The following is a 17,973-nucleotide window of genomic DNA, read 5'->3' on the forward strand; positions in this document are numbered from 1 at the left end:
GAAGCTGTTCTTGAGTCGGTTGATACGTGACGTCAGACTTTTGTATCTTTTTCCCAAAGGAAGAAGTTGGAAGGGAGAATGTCCAAGGGAACGTGGGGTCCTTAATTATGCTGGCTGCTTTGCCAAGGCAGCGGGAAGTGTAGACAGAGTCAGTGGATGGGAGGCTGGTTTGCGTGATGGATTGGGCAACATCTACAACCTTTTGTGGTTTCTTGCGGTCTTGGGCAGAGCAGGAGCCCATACCAAGCTGTGATACAACCAGAAAGAATGCTTTCTATGGTGCATCTGTAAAAGTTGGTGAGAGTCGTAGCTGACATGCCAAATTTCCTTAGTCTTCTGAGAAAGTAGAGGCGTTGGTGGACTTTCTTAACTATAGTGTCGGTATGGGAGGAACCAGGACAGATTGTTGATGATCTGGACACCTAAAAACTTGAAGCTCTCAACCCTTTCTACTTTGTCCCCATTGATGTAGACAGGGTCATGTTCTCCACTGCGCTTCCACAGTTACAGCATCCATTTCGTATCCCCATGTTAACTGCAGATTTCCAAGTAGTTTTTGTTCAGACTCTGAAAGCCGGCCGTAGGTTCTGTTGTATTCCTGGTGTCCCAACTGACCAAACGTCCAAGGGTAAAAATTTGTAATTGCTCAGTGCTGCCTGCGCAAATTCCTGGTTCTAATGGTGTGTGTGTGTTTTTGTATCAGGCCACAGCAGAGGATGCACGCTCTCAGTTCCTCATTCCCACCAGCTCACTGGGAAGGAATCGGGCTGAAGCGTCCGTGGAGCGGGCACAGAACCTCAACCCGATGGTGGAGGTAAAGGTCGACACAGAGAACATCGAAGACAAGACACAGGAGTTCCTGGCCCAGTACGATGCAGTGAGTTTCCTTCCGTCTTTTGTGGTGTCTCACTGGTGGTGCGGAAGTTAAAATGTTCAGATTTTTAAAAAAAATCCTGCCTTCTCTGTAACAGCTAGTGAGAATGTTAAGAGTTGCAGTCCTCCAAGGGAGCCTATCTGAACAAAGAACTAAGAAAATTTCAGCACAGGAACAGGCCCTTCGGCCCTCCAAGCCTGCACCAACCATGCAGTCCGTCTGAACTGAAATCCTCTACCTTTCTGGGGACCGTATCCCTCTATTCCCATCCAATTCATGTATTTGTCAAGGCGCTCCTTAAATGTCATTATCGTATCTGCTTCCACTGCCTCCCCCAGTAGTGAGTTCCAGGCACCCACCAGTCTCCATGTAAAAAAAAACTTGCCTCGTACATCTCTTTTAAACCTTGCCCCTCACACCGTCTAAAAGTCTGCTTTAGACTAATCTCCCTCTGTCTAGGCCTCATAACATTCTTCTTTTTGACCATTACCGGAGGGTGAACAAGACTAGATTTTTTTCCATCACAAATACCAAAGGCGAGATATGGGGATATGCTTTGCAAATGAAGGCTCAGCAGAAGTCAATTTTTCATCAAGTGAGAAAGGGTGAAAAGCCAGGATTTAATTGGTGAATATGTATGTCAGTGAAGGATGTGAACAGAATGCTTGTTCCTGATTTGCTGTGATTGACTATAACTGATGCGTTGTTTCTTTGTAAGATCAGAACCACTCCAGCCATTTCTTGAAGGGGGAGAGGAGGGGTTAGTGTTCTCCTTGTGCACAAGTAATTAAAGACCTTGCATTGGGTGTGTGACATCCGGTGCTTTTTGTGTTAACAGTCAACTAAGTGTGCCTAAGGTTGCTGGTACCCAAGGATCTCTGACAATGGCTTATCCACACATGGTCTCTTGTGGAACTCTGTAGCTCTGCATCGCAACATGATTCAGGTACGTGGGCAGAACTTCAGCTACAAAACCGACAGGCGTCCCCTAATTTGGTTGCAACCTCGGAATTGTATTTCCTAAAGGCAAAAGTCATTTAAACTTCCCTTTTCCAGCCACCCATCTCAATCCCACCCTGTCTTTATCCTAAATCCAGGAATGCGACTGCACCGGTGCAGCTCCCATGCTCGTATTTTACCGAGAAACTTTCCTTTATGTGTGAACCTCCCTGGCGATACGCAATTTGTCTACAGCAGGCATCGTGTCCAAATCCTGACTGATTACTGCTGGTTGGTCACGTATGTCCAGGAGGTAACACTGACATGGGTGGGGGTGGTGGGTGGAGGGACTTTTCCTGGCAGGGAGTGAATCGGTCAGAGGATGTGTGACTCACTGATTCGCTACATCAAAGAGATAGCACAGCTGATAGAGGTTTACAGCATGGAAACAGACCCTTCGGCCCAACTTGTCCATGCCACCCTTTTTTTAAAACCTGAAGTTAGTCCCAATTGTCCATGTTTGATCCATATCCCTCTATACCCACCTTACTCACGTAACTATAAATGCTTTTTAAAAGACAAAATTGTACCCACCTCTACTGCTACCTCTGGCAGCTCGTTCCAGACACTCACCACACTCTGTGTGAAAAAATTGCCCCTCCAGACACTTTTGTATCTCTCCTCACTCACCTTAAACCTATGCCTGCTAGTTTTAGTCTCTCCTACCTTTGGGAAAAGATGTTGACTATCTAGCTGATCTGTGCCCCTCATTATTTTAATCACCCTCTATAAGATCACCCCTCAGCCTCCTACACTCCAGGGGAAAAAGTCCTAGTCTATCCAGCCTCTCCTTATAACTCAAACCATCAAATCCCAGTGGCATCCTAGTTAATCTTTTTTGCACTCTTTCTAGTTTAATAATATCCTTTCTATAATAGGGTGACCAGAACTGTACAAGTATGGCCTTACCAATGCCTTGTACAACTTCAACACGATGTCCAAACTCCTGTATTCAGTGTTCTGACCAATGAAACCAAGCATGCTGAATGCCCTCTTCACCACTCTGTCCACCTGTAACTCCACTTTCAAGGGGCTATGAACCTCTACCCCTAGATCTCTTTGTTCTGTAACTCTCTCCAACTGCCCTGCCATTAACTGAGTAAGTCCTGCCCTGATTTACCAAAATGCATCACCTCACCGAACAGGCTGAATGTCCTCCTATTCTGTAGTGCTCTCAGCCAGAGAATCTCAGGGTAATTACAGAGTTGACTGCAGCCCTCTGGCATCAACATGGACAGAGGATGAATGGCCTGAATCTTTCTGACCCCTACCCTACCCCCATTATGAATTATCTTGGCCAGCAGATTTGCACAGAATAAAATGATGAATCGTAGAATCCCTCCAGTGCAGAAGGAGGCCATTCGGCCCATCAAACCTGCACCGACAACAATCCCACCCAGGCCCTATCCCAGTAACCCCACGTAATTACCCCACTAATCCCTCTAACCTGCACATCCTGGGACATTGGATTGGACCATGTGGAGAAGAGAGTAATGTAGGTTTCTCTGTGATATCCTTTTGTGAAACATATGCATGGGAATAAAAAATCCCAAATGATTGTCCCTAATATATCTTGTAAGCGAGGTTCAGCACATCAGCCCGAGAAAACCAAGGTGGTTTTGCACATCTGGAGTGCTTGCAATACCTGCCTGACAGTCAGAAGGTTTACTCGTATGAGAGATACCACTCTCTGCAGAGCACCCACTCTGCAAACGCACTTGCTTTCTAACCTGCCCCAGGTTAAATTTATCCATGTCTGGATTCTTATTTCTGTTCAAACAAACGATGCAGGTATTGCTGGCCGAGCCAGCATTTATTGCCCATCCCTAAGTGCCCTCGAACCCAGTGTCTCGCTCGGCCACTTTCAGAGAGGAGTAAGAGTCAACCACGTTGCTGTGGGTCTGGGATTCACGTAAGGGTCTGTCGTCAACTTGGGTAGAATCCAGACCAAGGCACCAAGAGGACTCAAACTTCGAGGCTTTATTACTTCTGCACAAGGAGGACACACGTACAGTGAGATGAATTGCTCAGTGTTCTGTCGATTCATCCAGATATGTTACAGTTATAGTTCATTACAACAGAGGAGAAACGAGCAACATTCTGATCCTCAATTTACATACATTGTCCACCAATCATAGTATAGATTATTGTCCTCTCTTATCCAATAGAAACCATCTCTTTCTTCTAATCCATCATTGTGAGAAGTCTCACAACACCAGGTTAAAGTCCAACAGGTTTATTTGGAATTACGAGCTTTCGGAGCGCTGCTTCTTTATCAGATGAGTCTGACCTGATGAAGGAGCGTTGCTCCAAAAGCTCGTAATTCCAAGTTAGCCTGTTGGACTTTAACCTGGTGCGATTTCTTACTGTCCCAGCCCATTCCAACGCCGGCATCTCCACATCATGTGTAATCCATCATTAACATAAGATGTCACCATATTTTGTTTTTGGTATTCTTGCTCATCCTACAGCCATGAGAACACATTGTTTAAGAAACTGACACAAGGTTAGATTAGTCGCTTCTCTGGATAAGCAACCATTGAGCTCACCCAGGCCTTGTCTGCACATGAGCACTTTCCTGAGAGAACTGTCTGCCATAGTTGCTGTAACTTAATTTCCACAGGCCAGGCCAGGCCAGATAAGTTGGCAGATTTCCTTCCTCAAAGAACAGAGAAGGAAAGGAAGGGGTACAGAATGTAGCATTACAGGCATAGCTAGGGTGCCGGGGAAGATCAACTTAATGCAAGGTAGGTCCGCCCAAAAGCCTGATGGCAGCGGGGAAGAAGCTGTTCTTGAGTACGTGACCTCGAACTTTTGTATCTTTTTCCGACGGAAGAAGGTGGAAGAGAGAATGTCCGGGGTATGCGAGGTCCCTGATTACGCTGGCTGTTTTGCCGAGGCAGTGGGAAGTGTAGACAGAATCGGTGGATGGGAGGTTAGTTGGCATGATGGGACTGGCCTACGTTCATAACCCTTTATAATTTCTCGCAGTTTCATGCCGAGCAGGAGACATAGCGAGCTGTGATACAACCAGAAAGAATGCTTTCTATGGTGCATCTGTAAAAGTTGGTGAGGGTTGGTCACCTGTCCTAATATCTCTCGTGACTCAGTGTCAAATTTCTTTTCGTGGTCATACCTTGGGTTGCAAGTTCTGAGAGTCAGTCATATTTGTAAAGAGACTCCAGTGAAGATGGGGCCGTCTAGCTCTTTATCAGAACAGACGAATGGATTCCTGGAGTGTTTGCACGGTCTCTGGCTGATTCACCTTGATGGTGTTTGCTCTTGCTCCCATTCTTGTGTGAAGCATCCTGTGATGGCATGACCTGGATTTTAAGCACAGAACTTGCCTTTCGGTGTGAGGGTCAAATCACAGTCTAAAAGGTGATAAAAGGTCTGGATAGAGTAGACGTGGAGCAGCTGCTTCCTCTTGTGGGACATTCTAGGACAAGAGGTCATAGTCTGAGGATAAGGGGCAGCAAATTTAAAACAGAGTTGAGGAGAAACTACTTCTCCCAAAGGGTTGTGAATCTGTGGAATTTGGATAAACACAATGATTGTTCCCTGCTCAACTTGTGGCTCATTTATTTTCATAGAACAGAATCCCTACAGTGCAAAGGGGGCCATTCGGCCCATCAATCCCACCCTGGCCCTATCCCAGTAACCCCATGCATTTACCCTGTTAATCCCCCCGACACGAAAGATGTAGTGGCGTTGGAGACGGTTCAGAGGAGGTTCACTAGATTGATTCCAGAGGTGAGGGGGTTTGTCGTATGAAGAGAAATTGAACAGTTTAGGCCGACACTCTCTGGAATTGAGAAGAATGAGGGGAGATCAAATTGAGGTTTACAAGATGGTGAAAGGTCTGGATAAAGTAGACGTGGAGCGGATGCTTCCTCTTGTGGGACATTCTAGGACGAGAGGTCACAGTCTGAGGATAAGGGGCAGCAAATTTAAAACAGAGTTGAGAAACTACTTCTCCCAAAGGGTTGTGAATCTGTGGAATGGCGAGGTTAGACCTAAGGAGATGCAAAATTGAATCGTGGAGCAGCTTAGTTAAGCACAAGGCAACGTACTGGCTGTGCCTGATACCAGAGTCAAAGGAGTGGGTTTGCATGTGGACTCACTCCCCAAATGGAATCCTGCTGCAATGAAGCTGTTGATTGGGTCCACCACTAGATGGTGCAGTCGCATCATAATGCTATCAGTGTGAAGCAGCCGAAATCTTGTGTGTGAGAGAGTTTTGATGTGGAGATGCCGGCGTTGGACTGGAGTAAACACAGGAAGAAGTCTCAGAACACCAGGTTAAAATCCAGCAGATTTATTTGGTAGCAAAAGCTACTAGCTTTCGGAGTGCTACTCCTTCGTCAGGTAAGCGGGAGTTCTGTTCACAAACAGGGCGTGTAAAGACACAAACTCAATTTACAAAATTTCCATTATTAGCTTTTGCCAACAAATAAACCTGTTGGACTTTAACCTGGTGTTGTGAGACTTCTTACTGTGAGAGAGTTACCCAGAACAGCACAGGCCCATGGGTTGGCAGTTATTATCTTTCAGGTTTAGTGTGGGTTGTAACACTAGCACTGGAATGCAGAGCATGTTTCTCTGTTGTTTTCAGAAGACCATAAGACACAGGAGCAGCATTAGGCCACTCGGCCCATCGAGTCTGCTCCGCCATTCAATCATGGCTGCTATTTTTCTCATCCCCATTCTCCTGCCTTTTCCCCATAACCCCTGATCCCCTTATTAATCAAGAACATATCTATCTCTGTCTTAAAGACACTCAATGACCCGGCCTCCACAACCTCCTCTGCGGCAAAGAGTTCCACAGATTCACCACTCTCTGGCTGAAGAAATTCCTCCTCATCTCTGTTTTAAAGGATCGCCCCTTTAGCCTGAAGTTGTGCCCTCTGGTTCTAGTTTTTCCTACTAGTGGAAACATCCTCTCCACGTCCACTCTATCCAGACCTCGCAGTATCCTGTAAGTTTCAGTAAGATTTCCTCTCGTCCTTCTAAACTCCAACGAGTACAAACCCAGAGTCCTCAACTGTTTCTCATACGACAAGCTCTTCATTCCAGGGATCATTCTTGTGAACCTCCTCTGGACCTTAAGACCAGCACAACCTTCCTTAGATATGGGGCCCAAAACTGCTCACAATGCTCCAGATGGGGTCTGACCAGAGCCTTATACAGCCTCAGAAGTACATCCCTGCTCTTGTATTCTAGCCCTCTCGACATGAATGCTAACATTACATTTGCCTTCCTAACTGCTGACTGAACCTCCACGTTAACCTGAAGAGAATCTTGAACAAGGTCTCCCAAGTTCCTTTGTGTTTCTGATTTCCTGAGCATTTCCCCATTTAGAAAATAGTCTCTGCCTCCATTCCTCCTTCCAAAATGCATAACCTCACACTTTTCCATATTGTATTCCATTTAATGCATGAAATAAAAGCTAAATAAACTTTATTACCATCATTCTTCAATCACTCTAAAAGTCTGTAGCTGTATTGGTATATGCTCTAGTCACATTGAGTTTAAAGTTCATTTATTAGTGTTACAAGTAGGCTTACATTTACACTGCAGTGAAGTTACTGTGAAAAATCCCATAGTCACGATACGCCGGTGCCTGTTTGGGTACACTGAGGGAGAATTTACCATGGCCAATGCATCCTAACCAGCACATCTTTCAGACTGAGGGAGGAAAGCGGAGCACCCGGAGGAAACCCACACAGACATGGGGAGTATGTGTGAACCCCACACAGACAGTGACCCAAGCCAGGAGTCGAACCCAGGTCACTGACGCTGTGAGGCAGCAGCGCTAACCACTGTGCCGCCATCTTCAGTTAAAGAAAGAAAATCTACCCCACAGTAAAGTCCCATCTTGGCCATCTCTATTTGCGCAGTCACTTAGCTGTGGATTGCGCAATTGCGGGGCTGCTGGCCGGCGGGTTGTGGGGCTGCTGGCCGGCGGGTTGTGGGGCTGCTGGCCGGCGGGTTGTGGGGCTGCTGGCCGGCGGGTTGTGGGGCTGCTGGCCGGCGGGTTGTGGGGCTGCTGGCCGGCGGGTTGTGTGACAGTTGTCGCTTCTCCGTGTGTTTCTTTCCCTGGGACACAGCAGAGACGTCCACACACCTTAACGGGAGATGGTGTCGGAGTTTCTGGAAGCAGATTTCTCCCGTTAATCCCCCTTGTGGACATTTTCATTCTCTTTCTGTTTTTAAGCACCTTTCCAACAGGAGTGGGAAGGGGTTCTGGGCATGGTTACAGCTGAAGTGTGTCGCGAGCAGAGAGATTAAGCCGGAAATGTTGGAAAGCCGGAATTCTGACCTGCAATAATAAACTCAGTTCTGTGGTGAAATGTTCATCAATTTTATTTTGCTGCCAGTTCTGATGTGATTTTGTTTCTTAAATGAGAGTTGCCGCTTTTTCAACACTTTTTTTTTAGCTCGGGGTCATCCTGTCCCCACCCCCTGTCTACAGTGTACCGGTTTCACAATTTGTACAATAACTGCACAGACCACCATCCCTGTCTTTGATTTGATTTATTATTGTCACATGTATTAGCATACTTTGAAAAATGTTGTTTCCTGAGCACTGTACAGAAAAAACATGCCATTCATATAGAAGGAAAGGAGAGAGTGCAGAATGTAGTGTTACAGCCACAGCTAGGGTGTAGAGAAAGATCAGCTTAGTGCAAGGTAGGTCCATTCAAAAGTCTGATGGCAGCAGGGAAGAAGCTGTTCTTGAGTCGGTTGGTACGTGACCTCAGACTTTTGTATCTTTTTGTTGGAAGAAGGTGGAAGAGAGAAGGTCCAGGGTGCATAGGATCCTTGATTGTGCTGACTGCGAAGATCAAAGGCTGAATGCCCGTGACCGCTGAAGTGTTTGCCAACAGGAAGAGAACAGTTTTGCCTGGTGATTGTCGAGCGGTGTTCATTCATCCGTTGCCGTAATGTCTGCTTGTACCATGCCTCGGGACATCCTTTCCTTCAGCATATTAGGTAGACAAGGTTGCCCGAGTTGCAAGGGGATGTACCGTGTACGTGGTGGATGTGTTCTCTTGTGAGATGATCTTCGGGTAAGCGTTCTCCAAGGCGGCCTTTACAACACACGACAGCGCAGAGTCGCTGAGCAGAGACTGATAGCCAAGTTCCGCACACATGAGGACATCCTCAACCAGGATCTTGGGTTCGTGTCTTACCAGGGCTTGCAAAATCTCACTAACTGTCCTGTCTGGAGACAATGCACATCTCATTAACCTGTGCTTAATGCTATCTCCACTCACATCTGCACCTTTAAGACTTGATTAGCTGTAAAGATTCACATTCTGAACAGTATTCTCTAAACTGAATGTGTGTCTTTATATGCCCTGTTTGTGATTAGAACTCCGTAAGAAGTCTGACAACACCAGGTTTAAGTCCAACCAATTTATTTGATACTAAAGTGAGTTTACCATCAAATAAATTGGCTGGACTTTAACCTGGTGTTGTGAGACTTCTTACTGTGTTTACCCCAATCCAACGCTGGCATCTCCCCATCTAAGCTAATTCACATAACCAAACTTCTGCTGACGGTTGTGTGCTTATTAATTAATCTTTCGTCCCATTAGAATTATAGAGGTTTACAGTATGGAAAAAGGCCTTCGGCCCAACTTGTCCGTGTCACCCAGTTTTTACCACTAAGCTAATCCCAATTTCCCACATTTGGCCAATATCCTTCCATACCCATCTTACCCATGTAACTGTCTGAATGCTTTTTAAAAGACAAAGTTGTACCCGCCTCTACTACTACCACCTCTGCCAGCTTGTTCCAGACACTCTCAACCCTCTGTGTGAAAAAATTGTACCTCTGGACCCTTCTGTATCTCTCCCCTTAAACCTACACCCTCTAGTTTTAGACTCCTCCTCCTTTGGGTAAAGATATTGACTAGCTGATCTGTGCCTCTCATTATTTTATAAATCTTTCTAAGATCACCCCTAAGCCTCCTACACTCCAGGGAAAAAGTCCCAGTCTATCCAGCCTCTTCTTATAACTCAAACCGTCAAGTCCCGGTAGCATCCTGGTAAATCTTTCCTGCATTCTTTCTAGTTTAATAATATCCTTTCTATAATAGGGTGACCAGAACCGTACGCAATATCCCAAGTGTGGCCTTAGATTCTACAAACTCTGTTTTATACGATCTTCGCTAATCTTTATTTTATCCCATTCTTAAATCTTTATTCAAGCTTAAAGATGCACTGGGGCCAGTGACGGCGAGGCGCTGAGGCAGTCTGCTCAAAGCTTGTGGCCTTGTTGGGTTTGCAGTGGTTTGGGGGAATTGGGATACTTTCTCTGGGCATCCTTGGTTCTGTGTTTGGCAATCTGCACTGTGACATTGGTCTCTTTTGTCCAACACCTCCTGTCTGATTTGATAACCGCTTACCCCCCCCACCCCCCACCCTTCTGCAAAAAGCAAAACTGACTGTCCCCCACCCTCCGAAAATTCCAGTTGGGGTGTGGGGGGCCGTTTGATTCTCTGCCCATGCAAGCTCCCATTCTCTTTTCGAAATGTTCCAATGCTATTGTTATGAAATTGACAATGCGAGGATTAAAGAAATCATAAGGAGGCCCTCCAGTGCAGAAGGAGGCCATTCGGCCCGTCGAGCCTGCACTGACAACAATCCCGCCCAGGGCCCTATCCCGGTGACCCCTTGTAATGATCCAGCTTAAGGTGCAAGAGGAATGATGTGGAGATGCCGGCATTGGACTGGGGTGGGCACAGTAAAAAGTCTCACAACACCAGGTTAAAGTCCAACAGGTTTATTTGGAATCATGAGCTTTCGGAGCGCCGCCCCTTCATCAGATGAGTGGAGGCGTAGGTTTCACGAGCGCGTCATATATAGACAGATATATTGTCAGATATATATTGACAGATAATTGCAAGATAATAGTTAGAATGTGAGTCTTTACAAGTACAGACATAAGAACATGAGAAATAGGAGCAGGAGTAGGCCATCTAGCCCTTCGAGCCTGCCCCGCCATTCAATAAGATCATGGCTGATCTGAAGTGGCTCAGTTCCACTTTCCTGCTTTCTCCCCATAACCCTTAATTCCCTTGCCTACCAAAAACCTATCTACCCCGTGTCTTAAATATATTTAGCGAGGTAGCCTCCACCACTTCAACGGGCAGAGAATTCCAGAGATTCACCACCCTTTGAGTGAAGGAGTTCCTCCTCAACTCCGTTCTAAACTGCTCCCCCCCTTATCTTGAGGCTGTACTCTCTAGTCCTGATGTCCTTTCTGAGCGGGAAGTATCTCTCTACCTCTACCCTATCCATCCCCTTCATTATCTTATACATCTCTAAAAGATTCCCCCCTCATGTTTCTAAACTCCAAGTACAGACCCAGTCTATTCAGCCTCTCTTCATAGTCCAACCCCCTCATCTCCGGTATCAGCCTAGTGAACCTCCTCTGCACTCCCTCCAAGGCCAAAATATCCTTGTGCAAGTGCGGCAACCAAAACTGCACACAGTACTCCAGCTGTGGCCTCACCAGTGCCCTGTACAGTTGCAGCAAGACCTCCCTGCTTTTATATTCTATCCCCCTCGCTATAAAGGCCAGCATCCTATTTGCCTTCTTCCACGCAGATAGTGCGTGGTGTGGAGAGAAGATTAAGTGCAGGTTAAAGAATTGTCTCAAGCCAGGACAGCTAGTAGGATTTTGCAAGCCCAGGCCAAATGATGGGGGTTACAAATAGTGTGACGTGAGCCCAAGATCCTGGTTGAGGACGCCCCTGTTGTGGAACTTTGCTATCAGTTCCTGCTCAGTGATTCTGCATTGTCGTGTGTCTTGAAGGCTGCCTTGGAGAACACTTACCTGAAGATCAGAGGCTGAATGCCCTTGACTGCTAAAGTGTTCCCTGACAGGAAAAGGATTCAAGGGATAGGGGTCAAATGCGGGCAGTTGGGACTAGTTGGGAAGGCACCATGGTTGGCATGGACTGGTTGGGCCGAAGGGCCTGTTTCCATGCTGTGTTGGCCTATGACTTGAGTGCCCCTGACTCTAAGGGGCAATTTAGCATGGCCATTCCACCTAACCTGCACATCTTTAGACTGTGGGAGGAAACCCACACAAACAGAGGGAGAACGTGCAGACTCCACGCAGACAGTGAACAAGCTAGATATCGAACCTGGGTCCCCGGTGCTGTGAGGCAGCATTGCTAACCACTGTGCCGCCGTGCCTCTCCAAATGTTTTAGATGTTGGTAGCCTGAAAGAATACGACGGAAAATGAAGCTCTTTACGCACTGACTCATTCAAACTTGACATAATGTTAGAGGTGAGGGATATTTGTGTTGTTTAAACAGCTGGTATAAAAGTAATTCAGAAAAGCATTCCCTCAGACGTCAGTAGACAAAAGTTAATTAACACTTGACCTTCATAGCATTCAATTGAATCTGGTTTTTTTTTGTTTGAATCAGAAATTAGTCACAGATCACCTTGCGGCATGGTGGCACAGTGGTTAGCTTTGTTCCTTTATAGCGTCAGAGACCCCAGTTCAGTTCCCAGCTTGGGTCACTATCTGCGTGGAGTCTGCATGTTCTCCCCATGTCTGCGTGGGTTTCCTCCAGGTGCTCCGGTTTCTTCCCACAGTCCGAAAAACTTGCTAGTTAGATGCATTGACCCGAACAGGTGCCAGAGTGTGGCAACTGGGAGAGTTTCATAGTTCAAGGAAATGAGAGAGTGCAAAATGTTGTGTTACAGTCAAACCTAAGGCGTAGAGAAAGATTAACTTAGCGCAAGGTAGATCTATTCAGAAGTCTGATGGCAGCAGGAAAGAAGCTGTTCTTGGGTTGGTTGGTGCGTGACCACAGACTTTTGTATCTTTTTCCCAAAGGAAAAAGGTGGAAGAGAGAATGTCCAGGGTGCGTGGGGTCCTTAATTATGCTGACTGGTTTGCCAAGGCAGCGGGAAGTGTAGACAGAGTCAGTGGGTGGGAGGCTGGTTTGCGTGATGGATTGGGCTACGTTCATGACCTTCTGTGGTTCCTTGTGATCTTAGGCAGAACAGGAGCCCATTCCAAGCTGTGATACAACCAAAAAGAATGCTATGGTGTATTGTAAAAGTTGGTGAGAGCCGTAGTTGACATGCCAAATTTCCTTAGTCCCCTGAGAAAGTCAAGCATTGGTGGGCTTTCTTAACTACAGCGTCAGCATGGGGGGACCAGAACAGGCTGGTGAACTGGAAACCTAAAAACATGAAATTCTTGAACCCTCTCTACTTCATCCCCATTGATGTAGCCAGGGGCATGTCCTCTTCTATGCTTCCAGCCTCACATCCATTGACTCTGTCTACATTTCCTGCTGCCTCAGCAAAGCAGCCAGCATAATTAAGGACCTCCTAGACATTCTCTCTTCCAGCTTCTTCCTTTGGGAAAAAGATACAAAAGTCTGAGGTCACGTACCAACCGACTCAAGAACAGCTTCTTCCCTGCTGCCATCAGACTTTAGAATGGACCCATCTCTCATTAAGCTGATCTTTCTCTTCACCCTAACTATGACTGTAACACTACATTCTGCACTCTGTTTTCTTTCTCTGTGAACGGTATGCTTTGTCTGTATAGCGTGCAAGAAACAATACTTTTCACTGTATACTAATATGTGTGACAATAATAAATCAAATCGAATCAAAGTTAACGAGTCCACAGAAAGACCAGCCATGATCTTATTGAATGGCAGAGGGGGCCAGATGGCCAACTGCATCTCCTGGTTCTTGCACGTTTATGCCACCAGTGGTGTATCCCAAGGGCCTGGCTGCACAGTCGAGGATTCGCAGACACTAGCACTGTGGGTTGTTTTCAACTTTGCAGGGCTGTGGGACCTGAAACATTGGCAGCTTCCCCTGTTGTGTGTTCTCTGAGATTTCCGGCCATTGTATAAACAGCACAGCAAGAGCAACAAGCCATCTCGTCCCAGAAGCGATCAGAGACTTGTCACATTTTCATTAGCAAGATTTTTTTTTTTGAAAAAGTTAACTCTTTGGGCACTGCTTTCTGTTTTCTAAAAAAAAATTATTCTGTACCTTTCAAACAGCACTAATCCTTCTGCTGCTGTCAGGACATCCTAATAGCCGCAAAAATTCAAGGGGCAGAGTGGAGGCCAATTTGTTCCAACTCTGTCACAGGGCTAGGTTGAGAGGAGGTAGATTTAAAACTGAGCTGAGGAGAAGCTACTTCTCGCACAGCGGGGTGAATTTGTGGAACTCGCTGCCCCATAATGCAGTGGAGTCTGAATCATTGGTTTCAAGAGGGAGATAGATATATTCCTGATTTTAAAAAAAGGGGATAAAAGGGATATGGGGAACAGGTGGGGAGGTGGATTTGAGACCAGGGAGAGATCAGCCATGATCTGATTGAATGGTGGAGTCAGCTCGAAGGGCTGAATGAGCCCACTTCCTATGTTCCGAACTCTCTCTTCAGTGTGAGGCAAAGATTGTTGCACCCCTGTGAGGGAAGAGTCTTTGATTTGTTTTATTATTGTCACATATACAGTGAAAAATATTGGTTCTTCTGCACTATAATAGACAGTCATAGAAGTTTACAGCATAGAAACGGGCCCTTCAGCCCAACTTGTCTGTGCCACCCTTATTTTTTAACCCCTAAACTAGTCCCAATTGCCTGCATTTGTCCCATATCCCTCTATATCCATCTTACCCATGTAACTATCGAAACGCTTTTAGACTAAATATGTACCCGCCTCTACTACCAACTCTGACAGTTTGTTCCAAACACTCACTCACCCACCTGCTGTGTGAAAAGCATAGGGTTCATAGAGAAGGAAAGGAGAGAGAGCAGAATGTAGTGTTATAGTCATAGCTAGGGTGTAGAAAAAGATCAGCTTAATGCAAGGTAAGTCCATTCAAAAGTCTGGCAGCAGGGAAGAAGCTGTTGTTGAGTTGGTTGGTACGTGACCTCAGACTCTTGTGTCTTTTTCCGACTGAAGAATGTGGAAGAGAGAATGTCCGGGGTGCATGGGATCCTTAATTATGCTGGCTAATTTGCTGAGGCCGTGGGAAGTGTAGACAGGGTCAGTGGATGGGAGGTTGATTTGTGTGATGTACTGGGCTTTGTTCACGACCCTTTGTAGTTTTTGTGAGATGTCAGGGTCACAGCTGGGCAAGATATATTGCCCTTGAGAAGGTGATGGTGAGTTGCAGCCTTGGACCTCTGCAGCCTCTGTGCTGTAGGTACACCCAGAGTGCTGTAAGGAAGCGAGTTCCACAGTTTTGACCCAGCAACGTTGATGGAACAGTGATTATCGCTGGAATTCTACTGCCACAGAATCCAAGCAGGCGAGCGACGTACAGCGGAAATGTCGGGAGAGAATTCCCAGCCTCACTGGGATGTTTTTCTCCAGAGCGTAGAAGGCTGAGGAATGATCTTATAGAGGGATATGGGTCAAATCTGCGCAATTGCGACTAGCTTAGGGATTTAAAAAAAAGGGCGGCATGGACAAGTTGGGCTGAAGGGCCTGTTTCCAGACTGTAAACCTCCATGACTCGAGCGAGTCATAAGAGTTAGATAAATTTCTACGTCAGCATGGTGTGAGTTAGAACACAGCGCACAAGGAATAGGAGCAGGCAGAGGCACCAGGTCTGTCAAACCTGCCCTGCCACTTGGTACGTTCGTGGAGGAGGGACCTTGCAGGTAGTGGCGTTCTCATGAAACTTCTGCCCTTGCTCTCCTAGGTGATGAAAGGTCACAGATCTGGAAGTTGTTGTTGAAATGCTGCTGTGTATCTTGTATATTCTACATCCTTCTACCATTGTATGCCAGTGGTGCAACAAGAGTGAAGATTTATTATGAAGTTAATTCTGGATAGTGTCGAGCTCCTGGAGTGTTGTTGGAGCTGCACACATCCAAGCTAATCAGAGAGTCAAAGTCAGAGGTTTACAGCATGGAAACAGGCCCTTCAGTCCAACTTGTCCATGCCACCCTTTTTTTAAAACCCCTAAGCTAATACAATTGCCTGCATTTGGCCCATATCCCTCTATAGCCATCTTACCCGTGTAACTGTCTAAAACACTTTTTAAAAGACAGAATTTTACCCACCTCTATTACTACATCTAGCAGTTTGTTCCAGACACTCACCACCCTCTGTGTTGAAAAATTGCCCCTCTGGACACTTTTGTAACTCTCTCCTCTCACCTTAAACCTACGCTGTCTAGTTTTAGCATCCCCTACCTTTGGGAAAAGATGTTGACTATCTAGCTGATCTGTACCCCTCATTATTTTATAGATCTCTATAAGATCACCCCTCAGCCTCCTACGCTCCAGAGAAAAAGATCCCAGTCTATCCAGCCTCTCCTTATAACACAAGTCCGGGTGGCGTCCTAGTAAATCTTTCCTGCACTCTTTCTAGTTTAATAATATCCTTTTTGTTATAGGGTGACCAGAACTGTACACAGTATTCCAAGTGTGGCCTTACCAATGTCTTGTACAACATCAACAAGACATCCCAACTCCTGTATTCAGTGTTCTGACCAATGAAAGCAAGCATGCCACATGACTTCTTCACCACTAGTGGGGAGCATTCCATCACACCGTCTGACTTGGTGCCTTGCAGGAGGTGGATGGCCTTTGGAGAGTCAGGCAGTGAGTCTATCTCTGCAGGGCCCCTAGCCTTTGCTCTTGTAGCCACAGTATATGGTTCAGTTTCTGGTTAGCGGCAACCCCAGGATGTCAGTAGTGGGGAATTCAGCAGTAATAATATCATTGAAGATTAAGGGGCAATGATTAGATTTCTTGGTGGAGAAGATTAGAATCAGTAAACATTAGAAACCGAGGGAGGCACAGAACTAGGTAGGGATTTACTGTACTCTCCTGTGCTATCAGTGACTAGGGTTCCTATGATAGAATTTGGGAGTTTGGCAATCAGGGTTGGAATAGAGAATGGTACATCAATAGCTGCACAGAATTTGCAAAAATTCTTTTAGGTATAGAATACGTACTTCAACAAAGCAACACACCTCGGGGTGATAGAATCCTAAGGTGCAGGAGGAGGCCATTCGGCCCCTCAAGCCTACATCGACCACAATTCCACCCAGGCGGAGTTCACCACCACAGAAAGTAGTTGAGGCAAAAAACTAGATCTGACAAAAGGTCATCCAGACTCAACATATTAATTTTTGATTGATTTATTATTGTTACTTGTATTAGCATACAGTGAAAAGCATTGTTTCTTGTTCGCTGCAGCACGCAAGAAACAATACTTTTCGCTGTACGTTAATGCAGACAATAATAAATCAAATCAAAGCATACCGTTGATAGAGAAGGAAAGGAGAGGATGGAGAATATAGTGTTACAGTCATCTCTAGGGTGTAAGGAAACTTAATGCGAGGTAAGTACATTCAAAAGTCTGTTGGCAACAGGGAAGAAGCTGTTCTTGAAACGGTTGGTACGTGGCATTGGTTCTATCCTCTCTCCATAGTTATTGTTGTCTCTTTCACCCATCTAAGGGAAAGTTTTTTTGCTCAGATCAGGATTGAGGTCAGCAGGTGTCGAGACCCAGTGAAGAATGGGTTTGGGTCAGAGAATTGTTTTCCCGGGGACAAAAATCAAAAAGAATCGGACTGTTTTTCGCCCTTGTGTTTGTGGCACACCAGCGCCTGGAGTAACGAATGAACTGTCTGCTGCATGTTTCTGTCTGGCAGGAAATTTCCTTTCATCCATAACAGGAACTCTAAAACCCATTCACTAAAGATCCACTGGGCTTTAGCTGGGGAGGTGGGGGGAGTGGGCTGCAGATCGGAGGCACCTCTCGTCAGAGAACAATACAGCCCAGACACTGGACGTAAATACTCGGCTAAATGACAGGGTTATTAACTGTCTGCGTGCATTGTCTCAGCGTGAATGGTAGGTCAGAGTCCCATAACCTCACAGGTTGTGGAGCGTACAGATAAGATTTCAGTGGATCAAAGAGGGGAGAAATTAAAATTGTCAGAGGCTTGACATTGGGGAGCCGGTGCTTTCGATCCGATCGAAAATAGCACGGCTTCTCTCGGACTGTGGAGCCAATTCCCTTGCGCCGACTTAGACCAGGGAGGGAGAAAGCAGGCAGCTGTTCCATT

General features: G+C 46.1%; 1 protein-coding gene across 1 annotated transcript in view; it reads left to right on the forward strand.

Moving 5' to 3' along the window:
• Positions 1 to 17,973, forward strand: part of sae1 (SUMO1 activating enzyme subunit 1) — a 125,865-nt gene that overhangs the window by 5,089 nt on the left and 102,803 nt on the right. The window contains exon 3 of the mRNA XM_080218142.1: positions 704 to 877. Coding sequence (XP_080074268.1) covers positions 704 to 877 — 174 coding nt within the window. The remainder of the gene's footprint in view (positions 1 to 703; positions 878 to 17,973) is intronic.

The sequence above is a fragment of the Carcharhinus amblyrhynchos genome, unplaced genomic scaffold, assembly GCF_965287045.1.
Source record: "Carcharhinus amblyrhynchos unplaced genomic scaffold, sCarAmb.v2.hapA scaffold_37, whole genome shotgun sequence".
Classification (NCBI taxonomy): Eukaryota; Metazoa; Chordata; class Chondrichthyes; order Carcharhiniformes; family Carcharhinidae; genus Carcharhinus; species Carcharhinus amblyrhynchos.